This window comes from Diadema antillarum, unplaced genomic scaffold (genome assembly GCF_040938485.1).
Source record: "Diadema antillarum isolate AM-2024a unplaced genomic scaffold, OU_Dant_1.0 seq00000565_RagTag, whole genome shotgun sequence".
NCBI classification, from domain to species: Eukaryota; Metazoa; Echinodermata; class Echinoidea; order Diadematoida; family Diadematidae; genus Diadema; species Diadema antillarum.
The window spans coordinates 2,219,799-2,239,254 of NW_027271504.1; the positions used below are offsets into that span (position 1 = coordinate 2,219,799).

Here is a 19,456-nt window from a genome sequence, read left to right on the forward strand (position 1 = left end):
ACATCTAGATGATACAGATCATATTTGTTCATTCTGATAACATACAACATAAAAACAATAAACTGCAAAGTTGTAATGACTTTGCAGGATATATTGCAAATCATAAGTCATCATTGTTTGACATGCTGTAAAACGCGATATATTCGTGGCATGAAAATTTCGCGAATTGGAGCCGACGGCCTTTCTCGCAGCATGGAATTTTCGTGACTTGCCACGCATCCAATGCATATTGCGTAGGCAAGAACTTTCACGTGTATTTTAATTTCACGAATGTTGCCGCTCGCGAAATTTGCAAAATTAAAATGCAAGCGAAATTTCCTCATTTTAACAGTATTTCACATTTACGTACGAAAGCAGTTAATGTTTGTAAAGTCTTCTAATGTTCTGTAGACGAGAAGATCTTTGCGTAAATACTTTTCAACACTCGGGTGCATGAGATTGATTTACATGTTCCTACAATGTAATTATATTACTGTCAACACATTAATTACTGTTGGTAGCACACATTCATGTGGGCCAAATACAGACAAAAGAATTGCATGTTGTCACTATTGTATCAGTACATATATCATGTTACTGGACACATGTGAAAGTTTTCACATTTACAGCGGAATGAGGATGTAGGGGGTTGCTACAAGTAGTATAGAAAAAACAGTGCTAAAGTTGAGTCATACCCTCTTTTAGATCTTCAATTCACCTGGTACAAAATATTCTTTAAGCATGCTGCATCATTCCAGCAGAATGTGAAATAAATGCAATGTGATATAATGCTATCACTTAAAAGAAAGCACCAATACTTCATGCGAACCATATCACTGATGTATTTCTTGTGGAGTGCTTCTATTTTGTTACCATCTAAACCCATGATATTAATTCAAAATTTACACATCCTTAATGTTGAACATTCAATCTAGAATGGCCTGATACTTTAAACAGGGTTGCCACACTCTGCAGATAAAATGATAAAAAAAAGGAAAAATAAACAACAACAAGAACCCAAAACTAATTCATGGTAATACAAGAAAGCAACAAACAAAAACAAATTATGATCGGAAAAGGTACACGTATAATGCATGCAAAATCAAACTGAGAAAAAAAGTAACACTTCATCATTTCAAAATTGTATGTTCTGTTAACTATAATGAATCAGTAAGTACATGTAAAACCTACTACTTTCCATCAGTGTTTATATTCAATGCTCAATGCTCTACACAAAAGTCTCAATCTGCTTTACTCTTTGTCTTTATGTTCACTCATTCATTCCCGGTTAAAGGAGTGGTATAGTTTTGTTTGAGATGTGGTATCTAGATTTTAACTTTTTGTGAGACAGATACCACTTTTGAAATATTAAAGAGCATACAATTCTAAGAGGAATTCAAAGCTTCTTTGCTGAAAATCTGTTTTGATATTGCTGATGTATATATGTTATCACAAAGTAAAAGAAAGTGGTCCTAATAAAAGGTGGATCCCACCTTGTATTACAACCTCTTTGTTTTTGGACATCTCAGTCATGACTCATATCCTCAAATCATACAGTGTGTATCAAAAAAGGGTAATCCAACTTTAGAGGGCTACTGTTTTTCCATTGATACCTAATTCTTATATGGTACATAATCTTCAACATGGCCACCTGTTGGATAACCTGGTCACTCAATAAAAAAAAAAAAAAAAAAGGCCAACCCACACAATCTATATTTCTCTGCAGTTGGATTACCTTCTCTTCATATGCACTGTATAACACTGAAAATCATGAGTTTAACTAGATCTTTTCATTCATGAAATGCCACTTATCTCTCATGAACACTGATTCGAACAGACTAACGTCCTTTCTTTTTTTTTTATGAGAAAAAAATTACTATCCTTTTCAATACAAGGGAAAGGTTGAATCGATGTACACATAATTTTGGTAGTCATTTGGCAAGTACACTTGTAACTGAGGGAGTTGGCACAAATTGTGATGAATAGCTCATGACATGGGAGGAAAGAGTGACATACATGTAGATCATTCGCTATGTCAGAGATTGAAATCTATATGACAGTCGGTCTGCCCTGCAGTTCACAAGATGCCAGCCAAATGCTTCTGACTAGGATCAGCTGTAATGCCGACTTTGGCCAATTAATTTTGTCCTTAATAGCCTGGTGGCAGCCAAGTGCTACACCCAAAGTCTTAGCATAGGTGGTTTGGCTGTACCAGCAAGATTCCATGTTGTAGAGAAGAACTAGGGGAAGAGGAACAGGAACTAGTAGAGGTGACATGATGAAATCAGAGAGTCAGACACGCATAAACGTACAAACTTTAATACACAAGACACATGCATACAAATCCATACACACACTGCGCAGGCACGCCCCCCCCCCCCCCCCCCCCCCCGAATAAAAAAAAAAAAAAAAAAAAAAAAGTGGTTGGCATAATGTAGCATCTTGTGTCCACTTCCTCCTAAATGCTGGTGGTATCTTGACAGTCACATTACAGTTGAAAACTCACTAAATGGGGCGTTGTATTCCAGTTTCTCACAGTATGATGGGCTGGCTGAGCTGCCTACGCCTCAAGGAGTCAGACTGAGTGGTTACGCGATAGCCTCCAGACGGCTTCACTGTGGCTTCCTGGTTAATATCACACATCATAACACTACAAGACAAAGGTGCATAGATACTCTCGAGTTGATTTTGAAAAGCATTGTTTCTTCATTATTTACGTGTACAGTGCAAGAAACCTGTCACTATGGATCTTGAAATGACAACATCAACGTATTACGTTGATACCACAGACTTCCCAATCAATGAAACTTTACATGTACAGCATGTAGACAGCATCAGCAATGTTGAAAGGATCTTCATAGCGACCGCATTCTTCGCCATGGCGATCGTTGGGATAGTAGGCAACATTTTTGTCATCCTTGCCGTCATGTTCTCCCGCAAGCTACAGACCTCCATGAACGTGCTGGTGGTCAGTCTCAGTGTGGCCGACCTGCTCGCCTGTCTCATGTACCCATTCCAGGGATTGCAGATTGTCTTCTTAGCAACGTGGTCCTGCTTCCCTGTGACTATCATAGATTCAAGCTCCCTGGGATGCAGTCTTGTCACAGTCACATTCATCGCAGTCAATCGTTACATTCTCATCACGAAGCCCAGAAAGTTCTACCAATGGTCCTTCACACCGTATAAGATGGCAGTGATGGTTGTGGCTTCCTGGTTAATTGCCCCCATACTAATGATCATCTCTTCCCAGCGAGTTTGTGGTGTCTACATCATCAAGCATAGTGTTCCCGAACTCAGCTGGTTGGTCCCAATCCTCCTCATCACTTCCTTGGTTACCATCCTCATCTGTTACATTCTCCTCTTCCTCCACATCAAGCGTCATGTGGCACACTCCATGGTGTCCACGCCCGGCTCCAGACGTCTCGATATTGACATCACCAAAAACCTTTTCATCGTCATCTGCGGCTTCTACGCCTGCGTCCTACCCTTCACCGGCATCCTTGTCATCGCCAAAGCCAGCTCATCTGCCTACAATTCCATTGTCACTCTTTTCCTCGTCATCCTCCACTTGAACAGTGTCATCAACCCCATCATCTATGCTGCAAGGCATCCCATCTTTAGACCGGTCTTTGGATGCATGATCACTGGTCGGTACTCACAAATCTCAGAGCCATCCCAGATTCTGAAGTCTCTCGTGAAGGACGACGGTAAGGTGAAAACCCAGAAGCAAGAAAGCCACAGCCACAGTACCAAGACAGACAGTGTCTGATGGAGGCAAAGCACTCCACAAGACCTTATATACCCAAGTTGTGTAAGTTTGCTGACTTCAGACATTCTTAACTTTCGAGGCGCTCTCAGTTTTTACAACTTACACAACACTCTGCAGATATTAAATATTCTTTACTTCTTCAAAAGTATGAATGCAGAGTAAGACATTAGACTTGAATTTTGAGCAGTGAGAAATGTATCACAATGGTTGTAAATTTTGCATTGAACAAAGCATCCTTTCCCCTCATGTTTCTATATATGCCAGTGCCCTTAACTTTGCTAGTCCAATAGGGAACATACATGTTTATTGACTAGGACAAGTAGGCATGAGAATTGGCAGTACCCTAAATCTGAGTAGATAAGTAATTACTAAGTAATTTTTCATATGGTTGCAATAGATGTATACATACAATAATAACAATAATGATAATAATAAGAATAATTGATAATCATATAGCGCTATATCCACAGAAGTACTCAAATTGCTTAAAAGAAAAGAAAATAGATGATACAAATAGGGAACGACTCATAACAAATAAATAATATAGAACAAAGCAAACTACTATCGCTAGGTAAAATTTAGGAGAAGTGATTTCAGTTACACTCTGATTATATCAATATAATTATGCGTTTCATGAATATCCAATGATAATCTATTCCAATATAATGCCATCTTATTCCCCCCACTTGGTATGAACTTTTAGTACAGCAATTTTGGGAACAATATATTGCATCTCATAAGCAACTCCTGACACTAAAAATGCCATATTTCCTATATATTCTTTAGTGTAATTTGCTCTAAAGCATAGTCGAATGAAAAGTCTTACGTACTGACAGTCATTATGCATATAATACTGTGAAACGAGAAATGTTCGCGTGCATTTTAATTTCGCGAATTTCGCGAGCGTGAAGATTCGCGAAATTAAAATGCACGCGAAAGTTCTTTTGTACACTATATGCACTGAATGCCAGTGGCAGTTCGCGAAAATTTCATGCCGCAAAAAAGGCCGTCGGCTCCAACTCGCGAAAAAATTAATGCCGCGAATATATCATGTTTTACAGTATACAATATTCTATCTTGAAATTCTGGTCAACATAAACCAGAATAAGAACAGCACATTCACTTGAGCATGAAATGTTATACTCAGCTGTTCAGTATGGGGGCTTTAATGTCGAACCTGCTTAAAGTTCACGAAATCTCACTTATATTTGTAATTCTGCAAATGAGAATATCACTATCTTCACTAAAGATTTTATTTCTAAACAAGAAATACCTGTGTGTTTTGATATTTGTGATGAGCATGGAAAATATAGCAAAATATGTCACGTGTACACCATGTGCTATCAGGACAAACACCTCTAGATAGGCTGCTCTTTTGATCTTTCACACTGCTGATTAATTCGTGAAATGAGAAGTGTATCATAAATGGTGACAAATGGTATGAAATTCATCAGTATACAATTTTTTTAAAATCTAAATAATAGAGATCATTTCCCAATAGGCTGCAGTAAAATGCAATTCAATGTATATTTGTGTACCTATTCCCCAATAAAAATCACTCAATCAGGCAAGGCTGACAGGAAATACAGTACCTCTGATACACTTTTGAAAGTACGCCTTCCCGTTTCAAGGGCAGGGCAACATTTGTACCTGTAGTCATAAGTTTTTGAAACTACAATGTCAAATACTTCCCCTCCCTCTCTCTCTCTCTCTTTCTTTCTTCCTTCCTGTCCTGTCTGTTTTACTTTTCCTGGGAAGTAAGAGGGGTGAATTCAAAAGTTATCTCTACATTCAAATGCACTAATTATCTTCAGATGTCCAAAAGGTAACCCTTTTTTTCTTTTACTCTTTTCCTGTGTCTGTACAAGGACTGCAAAATTTTTGCCTGCAAGCTTCCTGCAATTAGCTCTTCCTGGCCAACACAAGGTTTGGATACCTGGTTTAATTTCCTGAAAAGTCTACTCAATTATCCTATCTTTGCTTTTTCTTTGCTCTTTTTTTTTTTTTTTTTTTTGGGGGGGGGGGGGTTGTCTTCCATTCAACCACTCTGAGTGCATATCAAAAAGGCAGCAACCTTCCCTAATAGCCTATTCCCTCTCCACCCCAATTATTCCTGCAAACACCAACCTACTACAGTCTGACCTCTCCTATCCGGACATGTCGGGACCAGCGCTCATCCGGATAAGAGATTTGGCCGGATATGGGAGACTCAATATTTAAAACACACAGCTGCCGAAAGCCGATTGCCTGTACCGTGCCCTGATTTGATGAAAAGTTTTCTGTCCACGTTCTTGCAGTGACTTGGGGGTAGTGAATGTCTGAATGCTTGTTATTTAGATGAAAATAAGATGAGAAGGTATTTTAATCATGTTGGGAATAATACCATGTAATTCATGTGAGTTTGTGTAGGAATTTTGCTCTGAGTTTCAAATCTTCCTTTTCCCCAAAAAATAAGATTAAACAAAAAAAATCATATCGAGATCACATCACGATAACAGAGAGATCCAGACAGAGGAAGGCCGGATAGGAGAGGTCGGACTGTACTACCAATGTCACCCAATCAGATATATTTAAACCGGATTTTCCACTCACTTGCTCATTCCCTTGAGAACGGCGAGAACATGCTTGCCGAAATGTCGGGATTGGGTAGGCCCTTTTCAGGGCCACTCACATACTCCAGAAAGAATACGTCGTGCACCGTGAAGCCTTCTACCACCCAACCATCAGATATGTTTGATTTGACAATAGCATAGAGTCATATTTAAGAGCAGAGTGCCATCAGGCTCAGTACTGAGAAATAAGAGTACTACTTTCATTGTTTTGCTTTTATAGATACTGTGGGCCTCCATCAATTGCCATCATATACAAGAGTCTTGTGAATCTATCACAGATTTAATGTAACCAGTGTGTGTATGGTTTTAATTTGTACTTTCAGCTGCAGTTACAAGTCTGTTCTCTTACATTGTTATTGTTTTCTGAGCAACATAATAAATACTATGCCTGGCTTTTGTAGCATGTTTGTCGTGGATGCTACTTCAGACAGCAAAGAAAAAAAAGATACAGAACATTTTAGAATGGTATGACTGAAAATGTACATACTACATTGTAAGGACAGAGCATTGTAAATCAAAATAATGATTTGTGAAAAAGTTATTCTTGGTGCATTCCGGTATACTCTGTGAGTGCATACCTCTGCCCTAACATAAAACTGTTTCTTGCAGAGTAAAATATTAGATTTTTCTTCAGGCATGATTCAAATTTGTATCAGACCACTCACACACTGCAATTCATATGCATACACACTTTCATTACCCCATGAATACAATACAATCATATCAGCTCTCTCTTTTTCTCTCTGCATTCACCTTCATAATTCCTTTTCGATAACTGGCTAATCCTTTTCTTTGAATGTGTGTTACATGTCTAATGCCATGATCCTCCCAACTAATACGGGGCCAAGCTGATGGTTGTATCAAAACTAAAACAAATCTGCCGGGCACTGTTTACCTCAGCTCTAAAATCAATCCTAAAATCAATCCTAAGTTCAATTCAACTTATCCTAGGGACAAATTTGGGATCGACCAGTCCTCAGAAGTTAAGAACTCTTTCACCATTATAGGTATGTGGGAACAATATCTTGCATCCACCTTGTCATGTTCTGTTATACATCTTGAATGTATAGATGTATCCTTCCCAACAAGATTTAATCTGAATCTGTCCCAACTGTGGGTTCATTGATTGGCTCGATATACAGTTCCCATGTTAGTGAAACAAGGCCCTGGTGCATCACAGCACCATGAAGCACTGAATGAGCAGGAGTCCAACCTCTGACCTCAGACAATAGCAGAGACCTTCCACACACTTATGTAAGCTTGTATCATCACACACTAATGAAATGTTTACACTGAGTGACAAACTGCATCAATGTGGGAGTTGCTGAGCAGCGCAGAAACTTCCTATTACGTACAGACAGGATGGAACCTAAAGAAGCTACGCAGCAAATCAGCCACAGGTTATCAGCATGACTCCACAGATGCATCCACTTCATTTTGTTTTGAACCAAGTTGTGTTTTCACAAATGGCCGAGACTGGTTGAGATAATGACACGTACACCCACTAACAAACATTAGTACAGTCAAACCTGCCTATCCAGCGTAGCGGCCACCCAAGGGAGATGAAAAAAGTGGTCGTTGTAGACAGGTGGCCGCTATAGACAGAGTAGTTAACATGGCTTTTCTCTTGAGGGGAATTGTGTTTTGTGGTTGCATACAGCAGGTGGTCACTATAGACAGTGGTCGCTATAGACAAGTTTGCCTGTACAAGTGTATTACCCTCTTTTCATGTGGCTCCATAATCTAATTTGTGTGAAGAGAGCTAAGAATGACTGGTCAATTGAGTCTATTGAGTCTAAAACTAGCATTACAAGATGGTATATACGAGCAATCTACGGACAGCTACAAGGAAGAAAAGCAGAACAGCATTCAGACATACTCGCTTGTAAATTCCTTCATTTCCATTCCTTCCCTTCTCTATCTCCTTTTCTTCCTTCATACCTATCAATTTACTTTACACTCATTCATTCACTCCATCAAATCACAGCTTGGTAAAATCAATCAGCACAAGCAGCATTCACAATATGAAATGATTTACTCTAGCCAATTTCTGACTGTTCTGCCATCATTCAGTCTGTCAACAAATCACTTCGTTCTGCAGACAGATCTCTGGTGTCCGAAAAAAAACACAATACAATCAAGATAAATTGAACGTTACAGGATTTTGTATATATCTATAGTTCTAAGATACCAGACTTTGAGCTTTGCGAATACATGATATGTATGATACAATGATCTTAAGAATGGAAATCATATAATATTTTGATCATTATAATGAAAGGGATGGGAGAAAGAAACAAAATACAGTGTCTAAAAAAAAAAGGAAAAAGAATGGTCGTACAATTTGTAAGTCACTGACCTCTAAAAGTATCTGGATGTCTCATTGGCCCATTCACATTGTACAAACAAGTGAAGCCGCCGTGCCGCCATCTTACCAGGCAAACTCTATGGGGACTTGCACACATTTTCAAGCAAGATAGCCAAGATCATGTGATGTTGTTAGCTCCACACACAAATGTATGGGTGATGTGCATGGTAAGATGGCCGCGCGGTGGCTTCAAAGCGATTGGCCAATGAGATATCCAGATACCTCCTACAGAGATCATTGGTGTAAGTTCAAAGGTTTACCTTGACAAGGTCCTTGGGCCAGCCTGATCCCAGCACACTCCTGCTCCCATAGCCATACATGTTACCCCCATACTCAGCCACTTTCCTGGAGTTTGTGTTTGCACCTGCATAGATCACAACCTGAAAAAAACAACAACAGAACACACAAATAGACATGTATGTCACAGAAGAGAAGAAAAATATCAGAATCTCATTTTCAACATTATCAAACTTTAGCAAATCCTTAAACTCTGACAAAGTTTGATTTCAAACAGCTGAGCAGGAAAGTAAAGGTGCAATGGGCCACAATACGGCAGACAAATCCGCTTCATAACTTTTTGAAATAGCTACACGTTTTGCTTTGACAAATTATGTGCTGCAGCATGAAAAGTGCAGAGTACAGAAGAGTATGGAAAGACAAGCAAATGAACGTTGTTGCAGACAGTGGTTAGTATTCCGGCGGCAAAGATATCTAAATTCAGCACATATCACTGTAAGTGACAATGTTAAATCTGCAGGAATGGAATATTACAAACCAATTTCAGCAAGATCCAGCACACACGGTCTACTTTATGCCCGGACAGGGGTACAGAAATGGGGAACGTACCTTATCATAGTCATACTGCGAGGCGCAGCGAGGTTCAAACCTCAGGTAGAGGCATCGGGCACCGGGGATGTGCACTGTCTCCCTGAACTTATAGTTGTCTCTGACAGGGTGGATGGTCTCCACTGTCTTGCCCGCCGCCCAGGGGGCCGGGATGCGCAGCCTGGTCAGGTAATTTTGAGGAGCTTTCTCAGACCTGCGACACAATCAGCCGATATCAATCACATTCTAATTCATCACAATTGGAGATGAAAAGTGGTTTTCATGATTTCCATGCGCTTGCTATATAATATCATCAACATATATCAAAAGACATTTAAAACGTTGATCAAAGAATTGATTTAATGACTTATTCAGAAGAGATGTTTGCAAAATTTAAACATGATTTTCTCTACAGTTTCCAACAACTCTGTTCAGGTACTGGAAGGAAGGTGTAATATTTTACTCTATGAGAAACAGTTTCTGTTTAGCTACAGGAATGGAACTTAAAGAAACATTACAAAATGGCTCCTTTTGCATGGCTGACAGAGAACATAGCTGGCCTGGGATTGTCCCTCTCGACAAAAATGACACATGATGACATAAATGGTATCCCGGGGTACCAAATAAAAATCAGCCATTTTGTTGAATTATTTATTTTTTTAAAAAGGTTGTACCCAGGGTTGCCAAAAAGAGGAAATTATTTTGGTGCTGGAGCTAGCATGCGCTAGCCACTGCACTGCACTGCACTGAAGCACACTCTATTGGTAGCACAGCGTGCCATGCACACGTAGTATAACATGAAGTGGCATGGGAATGACTATGTACACGCACACACAGTGCATGCATTTCTCTGTGGCTGTCCTCGAGTGGACGTGAGGTGGCGCTACACAACGCGGTAACCCGGGGTAACGCGTGATGCATCAAATAAAAAGACTCTTACTTGTCCTTGATGTGACTGGCCAAGAGATCACTGACCACGTCGTGGGGCTGGGAGCTTGTCTTGTCCGTTTTCTTGTCCTGGGAGGAGGCATTGCCAAGCATCATTGCAACCTGCACATGGTGAGAATGGCACAAGAAACCAATCAACTGTTAAATTTTTATGTGAAACACACACACACACACACATACATACATAGAGATATATAGTACAGATAGATAGTATAAATAGAATGAATAGATAGATGGATAGATAGATAGATAGATAGATAGATAGATAGATAGATAGATAGATAGATAGATAGACAGACAGACAGATAGATAGATAGATAGATAGATAGATAGACAGACAGATAGATAGATAGATAGATAGATAGATAGATAGATAGATCCTTCAATATTTCATGATCATAACTATTGTATCATAATTTGTTTTTAATTGGCCACTAAGAAAGCAATGGATGTTTGTAAGGAAGTCATCATGGGACCCACAGCTTTAAGTCCCCTCAAAAGGACTCGGCAAGGAGGACAAAGCGTTTTGCCTGGGGGCACAACTGCTGCAGCCAAAGGAGTTGAACCAGTGACCTTCTGATTGATAGTCAGTGATCTTTACCACTGAGCCACTATAACTCCTCTAGGAAAGTTTTGCCATGACTTCTGTGAAATGAGGAAACTGATCACGACATGGCTGCAAGGACACACATCCAGGTATACATGTACATCAACATACACGTATACATCTATGTTAATAATATATGAATGAATACACACATTTCTTATTTCTTTTTTTTCTAACCTGGCTGATGAGCACCACCAGACGGACCACCTGTGGTACCAAGGTCTCAGCCAGGGTGAGGCTGCGGAGGCTGGGATGGCGTAAGGTGGTAATGAGCATTGGTAGCAGGTAGCCCAGGATGGACCCTTTCACCACCCGGTCCAGGCCCTGCAGGGTCTGCTGGTGAGCCCGGTCCGAGTTCAGGAGGTCGCAGCACTTGCTCCGTAGTGTCTCCAAGATCTAGTCAAATGCAAGCAAGAACATTAATGAATTGTTTAGTAGGATGTTGAGGTACGGATGAAATAACACGTTGCCTACAGGATAAAATTTCTCTTGGGCCGTTCTCTCGTGCTGATATTACAACAAGTCAACTTTGTTGTTACACAGATTAGACAGTCATGAGCAAAGTAATTACAAATGCTCAGTGATCTTTAAAAACATATTAAAGCAAAAGGAAAGACAAGGGAAACAAAATAAGGCATAGTCACACATATAATTCTACTATATCCCTTGACTGCTACTCATGAAGACATGGTGATATGAATGTACAAAGCCTACTGTGACTTTAAAGGTGCATGGTCCCGGTGTTTTAGTCAAATGCGTACGCGGGCGCACGGCGCAAGTTTCCTATAGAGACCTACGCTATCAACTCCTCTTTAGCGCTTATGCTTTGGCCCACTTCTCCGAGTCCAAAGAAGTCCGATTCACTGTAGCCAGTAGTCCGCTCACAGTTCGGCTCATGACTCGGCTGAGGGGGATGACCGCTTTAGTAAACTTCTTTTGTGATGTCATAATAACAAGCACATATGCATGCACCTTGGCATTACTACAGACTGCGCGATGCACAGAGAAGACAACGAAGGCAAAGTTACCTAGCAACACCTACGCACTTTACTCTTGATGACAGCTCAACTTCGGTAATCTTCGTATCAATGCTAACGGTGATCGGCAGTATCATCAACAGCGCCCTCTACACTACCGGGACTATGCCCCTTTAAGAAATCACATGTAGAATGGTTGCACTCAAAGACGTTAATAGCACCATGAAACTATCCCTTTTACAATCATTTAGGTGTGCTTTAGATCTGGAAATTAATCATAAAAGCCACTGCATGCAGGATAATTATTTACATTTCCCCCATCCCTAATTTCATACTCATTGCTTCCCTCCCAAATGCCAACTCTGTAGCCAGAAGAAATTGCCACATCTCCACTTTCTTACAGCCATTAAAGATTTTGGTGGCCAGCTTGAGCACCCATGTCTTCAATCATTCCCTGCAGGCCACATTACAATAGCAATTCTACCCCACTTCTCATCTTCACCTTCCTCCCCCTCCCCCCTCCTCTCCCCTACCTGACACCTTCACTCTCTATTACATGACGAGATTGCTGCACCCTCACCTCCTCACATCCATTGAAGATCTTGGTGGCCAGCTTGAGCACCATGTCCTCCACCGCTCCCTGCAGGCCGGGGTGGGGCAACACGGGGTCGCTGCCGGCCCCCTCCTTGGAGCTCGCCGACCCCTCTTCTTGCTTCTCGCCCTCCATGATGATGCTCTGGAGGATGTGGATCTCAAGTGCCATGATGAACTGCTGGCAGGGACTGGCCATCTTGGGGAATTGAAAAAAAAAAATAACAAAGTGTTAGAGTCATCTACACTACCTATGCACATCAACAAACACTATATAGAGCCAAAAACAGTGTGGTGTTCCTCACTAAAATAGAAAAACTTGACATGCTGAGCGGTCTCTAACAAATTTCACAAATGATTTCTTTTTTTCCATTTTGCAAACACAGTTTGTATGTCCTCATTAAGAAAAAAAAAAGAAATATGATTAAAAGAAAACACATAAATTGGCAGCATTGCTCTACAGGATGGAGAGCTATATTACCCTAAGTATACATAGAGTAGCCTTTCCCTCTTCTTTTCCCGTCTCCATTGTCTTTGGTTCAAAATTGACTGCATGTACCCCCACAGGCATACAATACTTACAGGAACACTGGCTGATGCAGTGTCCAAGGGCTGGTCAGCAGTCAGGCACTGGGTTAGAAGCTGGCGGGACTCCCTCACGGAGATGTTCATGATCAGCTGTACGAGACCATCTTCAAACCTGGAAAATAGTGGGGGGAGGGGGTGGGGGGCCATGTCAGAGGAAGGTGAGAGGTGATGTCAGTACTCTTAGTGGTAACATTCAAAGACAATGAATTTTAGGCATCACAGTCATAAGCTTGACATTTGTGTCGTGATTCTTGTCATGAAGATTGTGACAGCTGTAGACATGTGATGACAATCATCTTGAAAGTGTCATCATCTTAAGACATCCATTGGGTTTTTTTCGTATAATGTCTATACAGTGACCGACAGTAGAACCTATTCACTATTGTTATACAAATAAAACCATAAGCATCACAAATGTCATCATTATTACTACCATCGGTGATATAGTTATAAGGTTTTTATCAACACTGTAATCATTAAAGGACAAGTTCACCTTCATAAACATAAGGATTGAGAGAATGCAGCAATATTAGTAGAACACATCAGTGAAAGTTTGAGGAAAATTGGACAGTCGATGCAAAAGTTATGCATTTTTTTAATTTTTGTGTTGGAACTGCTGGACGAGGAGACTACTAGAGCTTGTCATGTCATATGCGTACAACAGTATAAAGAAAATGTAAAGAAAATTGAACATATTTTCATTTTTTTCACATAACAAAAGAGCATTTGACTTGCCTCTTTCTAAAGGCAGGGGGAATAATATTACCCATAACATATGTCCGTAACGAGTCAAGGGAATGAGTACTTTTTTCAATAGATTAAATTTTGTGAAATTCTCTTTGTATTTTCTTTATATTGTTGTACGCATGTGACATTGTACACTGCAGTAGTCTTCTCATCCAGCGGTTACTGCACAAAAACTTCAAAAAATCATAACTTTTGAACAGGTTGTCCGATTTTCCTCAAACTTTCAATGATGTGTTCTACTAATATTGCTACATTTTCTCAATCCTTATGTTTATAAAGGTGAACTTGTCCTTTAATAATTATCATCATCACAGTCATCACCATTGCATCCATGAAAATCATTATTCTGCCATCTCCATCATTTTTGCCATCATCATTCCAGCAATCAACATCATCATCCTTACAACCATCACTCCAACAATGTAATCTTTATTACTCCCATCAACCACTGTCAAAATCATCATTACCATCCTTCTCATTATCATCATCATGTGTCATCACCATCACCACAAATTAATTTCCCCATCAGAACCATTATCACTGCTGTCATTTTGATCATATAAGCATCATCACCACCATCACAACCACCATCCCCACCACCTTTATCATCACAGCCATCATCACTATCCCCACCACCATCACAAACCACCACCACCACGACCATCATCATCATCACCATCACTATTATCATCAACATCACCACCACCTTTATCATCACCACCATCATCACTATCACCACCACCATCACAAACCACCACTACCACGACCATCATCATCATCATCATCACCATCACTATTATCATCAACATCACCACCACCATCACCACCACCATCACCATCATCCTCATCCTCATTATCATCATCATTATCACCACCACCACCATCATCATCACCATCACCATCACCATCATCAACACCATCACCACCATCACCACCATCATCATCCCCAGGACCACCATCAGCAGGAGCATCTGTGTTACTTGCATCCATTGCTATGGAAGGAGGGAGAGGAAGAAGAGGAGGAGGAGAAACCTACATCGTTGCCAGCTTGTCCGGGCTGCTCCTGGTCTGCCGCAGCTGGAGGGAGAGCTCCACCAGGATCATGTCCCTCAGCCGGCCCAGGGCGGGGCGGCTCTTCCCCTCCCCCAGCAGCTGCCGCAGGAGTCCGTTGACCTGTTCCGTCCCACTGAAGAGCGTGGACAGACCAGTCCTGGATGAGGCAATAGCGGAGGAATTGGGTAAAATAGGGCATGATATTCCAATGTCCACACAGGGTAAGGAAGGAAAAAGGAAGAAACAGCAAATTACCATTTGTCAACGCCAACAAAGGGATATGAATTTCTACTCCATTTGAACACAATAATATTCAGTTCTTAGAAATGTATCACACCATAAGTCTCTAGATATGTATATGAAAACAAAAATCATACAAAAATATCAACATGAGACACTTGACTTGCACATTTGACCATTTCAAGCTTTTATGAATTGAGGGGCTGTAGCATGGGTGATAAATGGTATTTAAAAGAGAAGGATTTGCCTCTCAACACTTCACCATAATTTGTTGATTACTGCTCAGTATACATACATTGTATGACATGCACAATCTTGTACTGCCCTGGAATGAAATGCTTCTTTAAGTCCACACAATAAATAAAAGCACCACTAAACTGTTTATTGACAGCAACCATAATATCATAAGGCAGATATAGTCAGTGTTCCCTGTCTATGGCAGGGAAGCAAACAAGGCTACCACTAACCACCAGTAAGTTTACATGTGCATGTGCAAAGAATGTAGTACCTAAAAGTAATTGCACACTTTATACACACAATACTTGATATAACAATGCATGGAGACAGACATAAAAAAAAAAAAGATTTAAAAAAATGGGTGGAAAACATTGATGGAAAAGGAGTAGTATTAAAAGAAAGGCATTGAGAGAGAACCAGAGAAAACAAAGAAGAGCAAGAGTAAGAGAGAAAAAGAGAAATGAAAAACATCCAAGGAGACACACACACACAAAGAAAAAAACACACAAAAGCACAAAAACAAACAAAATATATCATTTGGGATGAAACAATTACAGCAGGTGCTGCCATACACATTTCTTGACTGACAAAAAGCACACCGGGGGGGGGGGGGGGGGGGGGGGGGGGGGGGGAAGAAGAAGAAGATGAAAAAAGAGGGAAGGATGCATCAGCTGGGTCACTACCTGATGACACTGCACGCTTCGGTTGTCAAGGTATCTGTTGTCATCGTCTCATCTTCTGTTGTCAGGAGGCCCCAGACAAGTTTCCTGCCAAGAAAGAGGAAATTTCTTCCGATTACATCCTGCCAGATGATTTAATGCAGCATAAAGTTTATAAAATCATAACCATACCAGGGCTGCACACTAACCCATTTTTTCTACTGGTCTGACCTGTTTGTCGGACCAGTAGGTACCCAGTTTTTTCACTTTTTACCGGTCCATTCCTGAAAAAGTTACTGTTCTGACAGTGATTTTTACTGGTCAGGGACCATCGGACCAGTGCCAGTGTGCAGCACTGACTATACACAACCCTGTCGCTGGACAGAAGTTGCGACAGGGCTGTACAAATGGGGTCTGAAATGCCAGCCTACTCAGTACAATGACACTGATTTTGAATTCATCACATCATGTTTGTTACCTCAGACCCATTATGTCATACCTTAATCAATTAATCTACCGATTGCTGCAATTAATATTGACATACACAATTTATAATCTACTGAACACAAAGATTTAATGCTTTGTTTGCACACTGCAGATCACATTTCTCTGCGCAGTAATTGCTTATCATGCAATTGGAAGGGTCATCGCAAAAGGCTGCCATGCACGCTGTGGTACAAGGTTTGTGCAACACTCTCAACACACACGCCATACTCATTACGGAGCACTGGCCATTCATGTAAAAGCCGTAATTTTGAATTGGTGCAGCAAAGGGTCAGGCTTTGCAGTCAGAAATTGAAATTTTGCTCCAACGCAAAGTGCACACTATGGATTGATACTTCTAGTCCAAACATTATATTCCATGTGAGTATAACTATAAAATTTGTGGTAGAATGTAGACAATTCAACAGTTTTGTAGCTGTGTGTTGAAAGTCTTCCTATAAAAGTGTATGGGGAGCACAGCGTCTGGTTGGGCTAAGAATGATGCTGTAAGTTCTTAGCTTTAAATGCATAGAGACTGAACATCAATCAGTGGGTGACTGCCTTAAGAAGGTGCATACAGAACATAGGCTTGGAAAGGGAAATGAATATTCATTTATCACATATTGCAAGTGAAAGTAAGTATCTACCTTGTTCTGTCTAGAATGCTCTTCTCAGCAGGTGAGTCAGGACTGAAAGAGTGTGACTTGAAGACAACCTTTGCAAAAACAAGAAATTGGCAGACAATGATATTAATTAAACAGTATCGTCAATGAAATTTTAAAAAAATAGTGTTAGGGCCAACAAAATAAACAGAAATTAAGGAACAGAACTACCTGAAAATATCTTTGCTTGATATATAGAAGCATAAGTTCTAGAGTAAAAGGCAAACATTTATTCCTTTGAAAATGTATGTTTCATCAACACACACTGTTGATATCCGCATGAAAAGAAACAAAGCACACCAAATACTACAAAGGTTCACATCAATGAGAGGGCTCACAATATCATGCTGGAAATACAGTCACTGAGAAAAGTAGATGTCGACACTCTCTTCTTCCATTCAGTGTTACTGGAACGCACAGCTTGTTGATGAAAGCTCCAAACCTCTTGTTCCCACCCCTCAATCAGCAACAAAGAACAAAAAACAAACAACACAAACAAACAAAAAACGCATACAAACAAACAAAAAGCACATACAAACAAACAAACAAACAAGGAGAAAGTTCAATCACCTGTAGGACAACCAGCATACACTGGACGATGGACCGATTCTTCTCTGCTACCGCCCTCTCTAGGATGGCGCACAGACGGGCGAGATGGGGGAGGGGCGGCGAGGTGGGTGCAGGGCCTGGGCCAGCCAGCAGACGACCCAGGCTGCCGGATGGGGGTGGGTCACTGTGCACCTTGTGGCAGCTGGCACTCCCCACGTGGTGGAGCAGCAGGCGTATGACCTCTGACACTTCCAGCATGTTGTCTACTCGACCAGGATGGACAAAACAATAAGAAGCAAAACAATCAGAACAAATTTCATCAAACAGCAGTCCTATCTTGAAAACACAATAATTTCAGACATGGACATTTACCACCCCTGTCTTGTTAAAATATTTTTATAACAACAATAATAATCATCATCATCACCATCATCGTCATCGTCATCATCATCTATATTACGCTAAATCCACTCTATAGAGTGCTCAAAGCGCGTACATACTATTATTACCCCGGTATTACAATATTACAATTAAAACATTTTGCAGTGCTGGAAGTTATATATCACAGTATTCATACACTGTCTTCACTTCTTTTGAATACATCTGGTTTATAGAAAGCAGATACAAAAAAAAACAAACTACAATTCACATAAAAATCAATCAAATGGAGATACAAACAAATAGCATCAACATAGCAAGGAAGACAGCATAGATCAATCTGTAACATTATCAGAGGAAACATTGACAACACTATAACAAAAATGTACTTACAGAATAGGGTTTTCTGTGCCAGGAAAAGACCTCAAGTCCGTACGTACCTCTATGCTCAAAAATTCTGTTTTCTATAGAGGCCCTTTGGTATGGAATGATTTACCATAATATAAAATAAGAACTACAAATGTATCTCTTCACTAAATCAATTCAGGAAGAGGGTGTAAGTTGTATTTAAAAGATTTACATAACTTGCAATGATCTTGCTACGTATAAAGCGTTGTGTCACCTCATAATGTGTGTGTGTGTGTGTGTGTGTGTGTGTGTGTGTGTGTATTGATATGCAAATCTGAATGATTGATATTGTCATCAGGGTCCACTTCATTTAAGGCAATCAGCCTTCCTGTTGTGCCCTTATACTTTTATAATGCTTCTTTTCCACTGTCTTTATCTTTCCTTCTCTGTTCTGCAGAGGGTTGTATGATTGTAAATGTGTTAATGTGTTTTTGTTGTGTAACCATTGTGATGTTTTGTATGAAATTGTTGAATAAAGAACTGGAACTTGAACTTGAACTTTACCACATACCGTGGGGAAGTGAGTCACCCAGAGGGGAGTGGGCCACACCCAGCTGGCTGCAGACATGGTGGGTGGCTCTCAGGCCGGGATTCTGCCACCGGTCCACCCAGTCACCCGAGCAGGTCCAGATGGAGTTGTTCTTCATGTCATAGCAGATACCTGGGGGAGGAAGGAGATGGGGAGACAGAGACAGACAGACAGACAGACAGACAGACCGAAAGAGAGAATGAGAGTAAGAAAGAGAGAGAGAGAGAGAGAGAGAGAGAGAGGGAGG

At 40.5% G+C, this 19,456-nt stretch overlaps 1 protein-coding gene across 1 annotated transcript in view; it reads right to left on the reverse strand.

Annotated features, from left to right (window-relative positions):
- LOC139735184 (probable E3 ubiquitin-protein ligase HECTD4) overlaps nucleotides 1–19,456 on the reverse strand; it is a 108,295-nt gene that overhangs the window by 74,892 nt on the left and 13,947 nt on the right. Inside the window, exons 9-19 of the mRNA XM_071645944.1 lie at nucleotides 19,192–19,341; nucleotides 17,916–18,157; nucleotides 17,331–17,398; nucleotides 16,225–16,308; nucleotides 15,048–15,221; nucleotides 13,259–13,376; nucleotides 12,666–12,875; nucleotides 11,286–11,504; nucleotides 10,494–10,603; nucleotides 9,575–9,767; nucleotides 8,989–9,108 (exon numbers count right to left, since the gene is read on the reverse strand). Of these exons, the coding sequence (XP_071502045.1) occupies nucleotides 8,989–9,108; nucleotides 9,575–9,767; nucleotides 10,494–10,603; nucleotides 11,286–11,504; nucleotides 12,666–12,875; nucleotides 13,259–13,376; nucleotides 15,048–15,221; nucleotides 16,225–16,308; nucleotides 17,331–17,398; nucleotides 17,916–18,157; nucleotides 19,192–19,341 (1,688 nt within the window). The remainder of the gene's footprint in view (nucleotides 1–8,988; nucleotides 9,109–9,574; nucleotides 9,768–10,493; nucleotides 10,604–11,285; nucleotides 11,505–12,665; nucleotides 12,876–13,258; nucleotides 13,377–15,047; nucleotides 15,222–16,224; nucleotides 16,309–17,330; nucleotides 17,399–17,915; nucleotides 18,158–19,191; nucleotides 19,342–19,456) is intronic.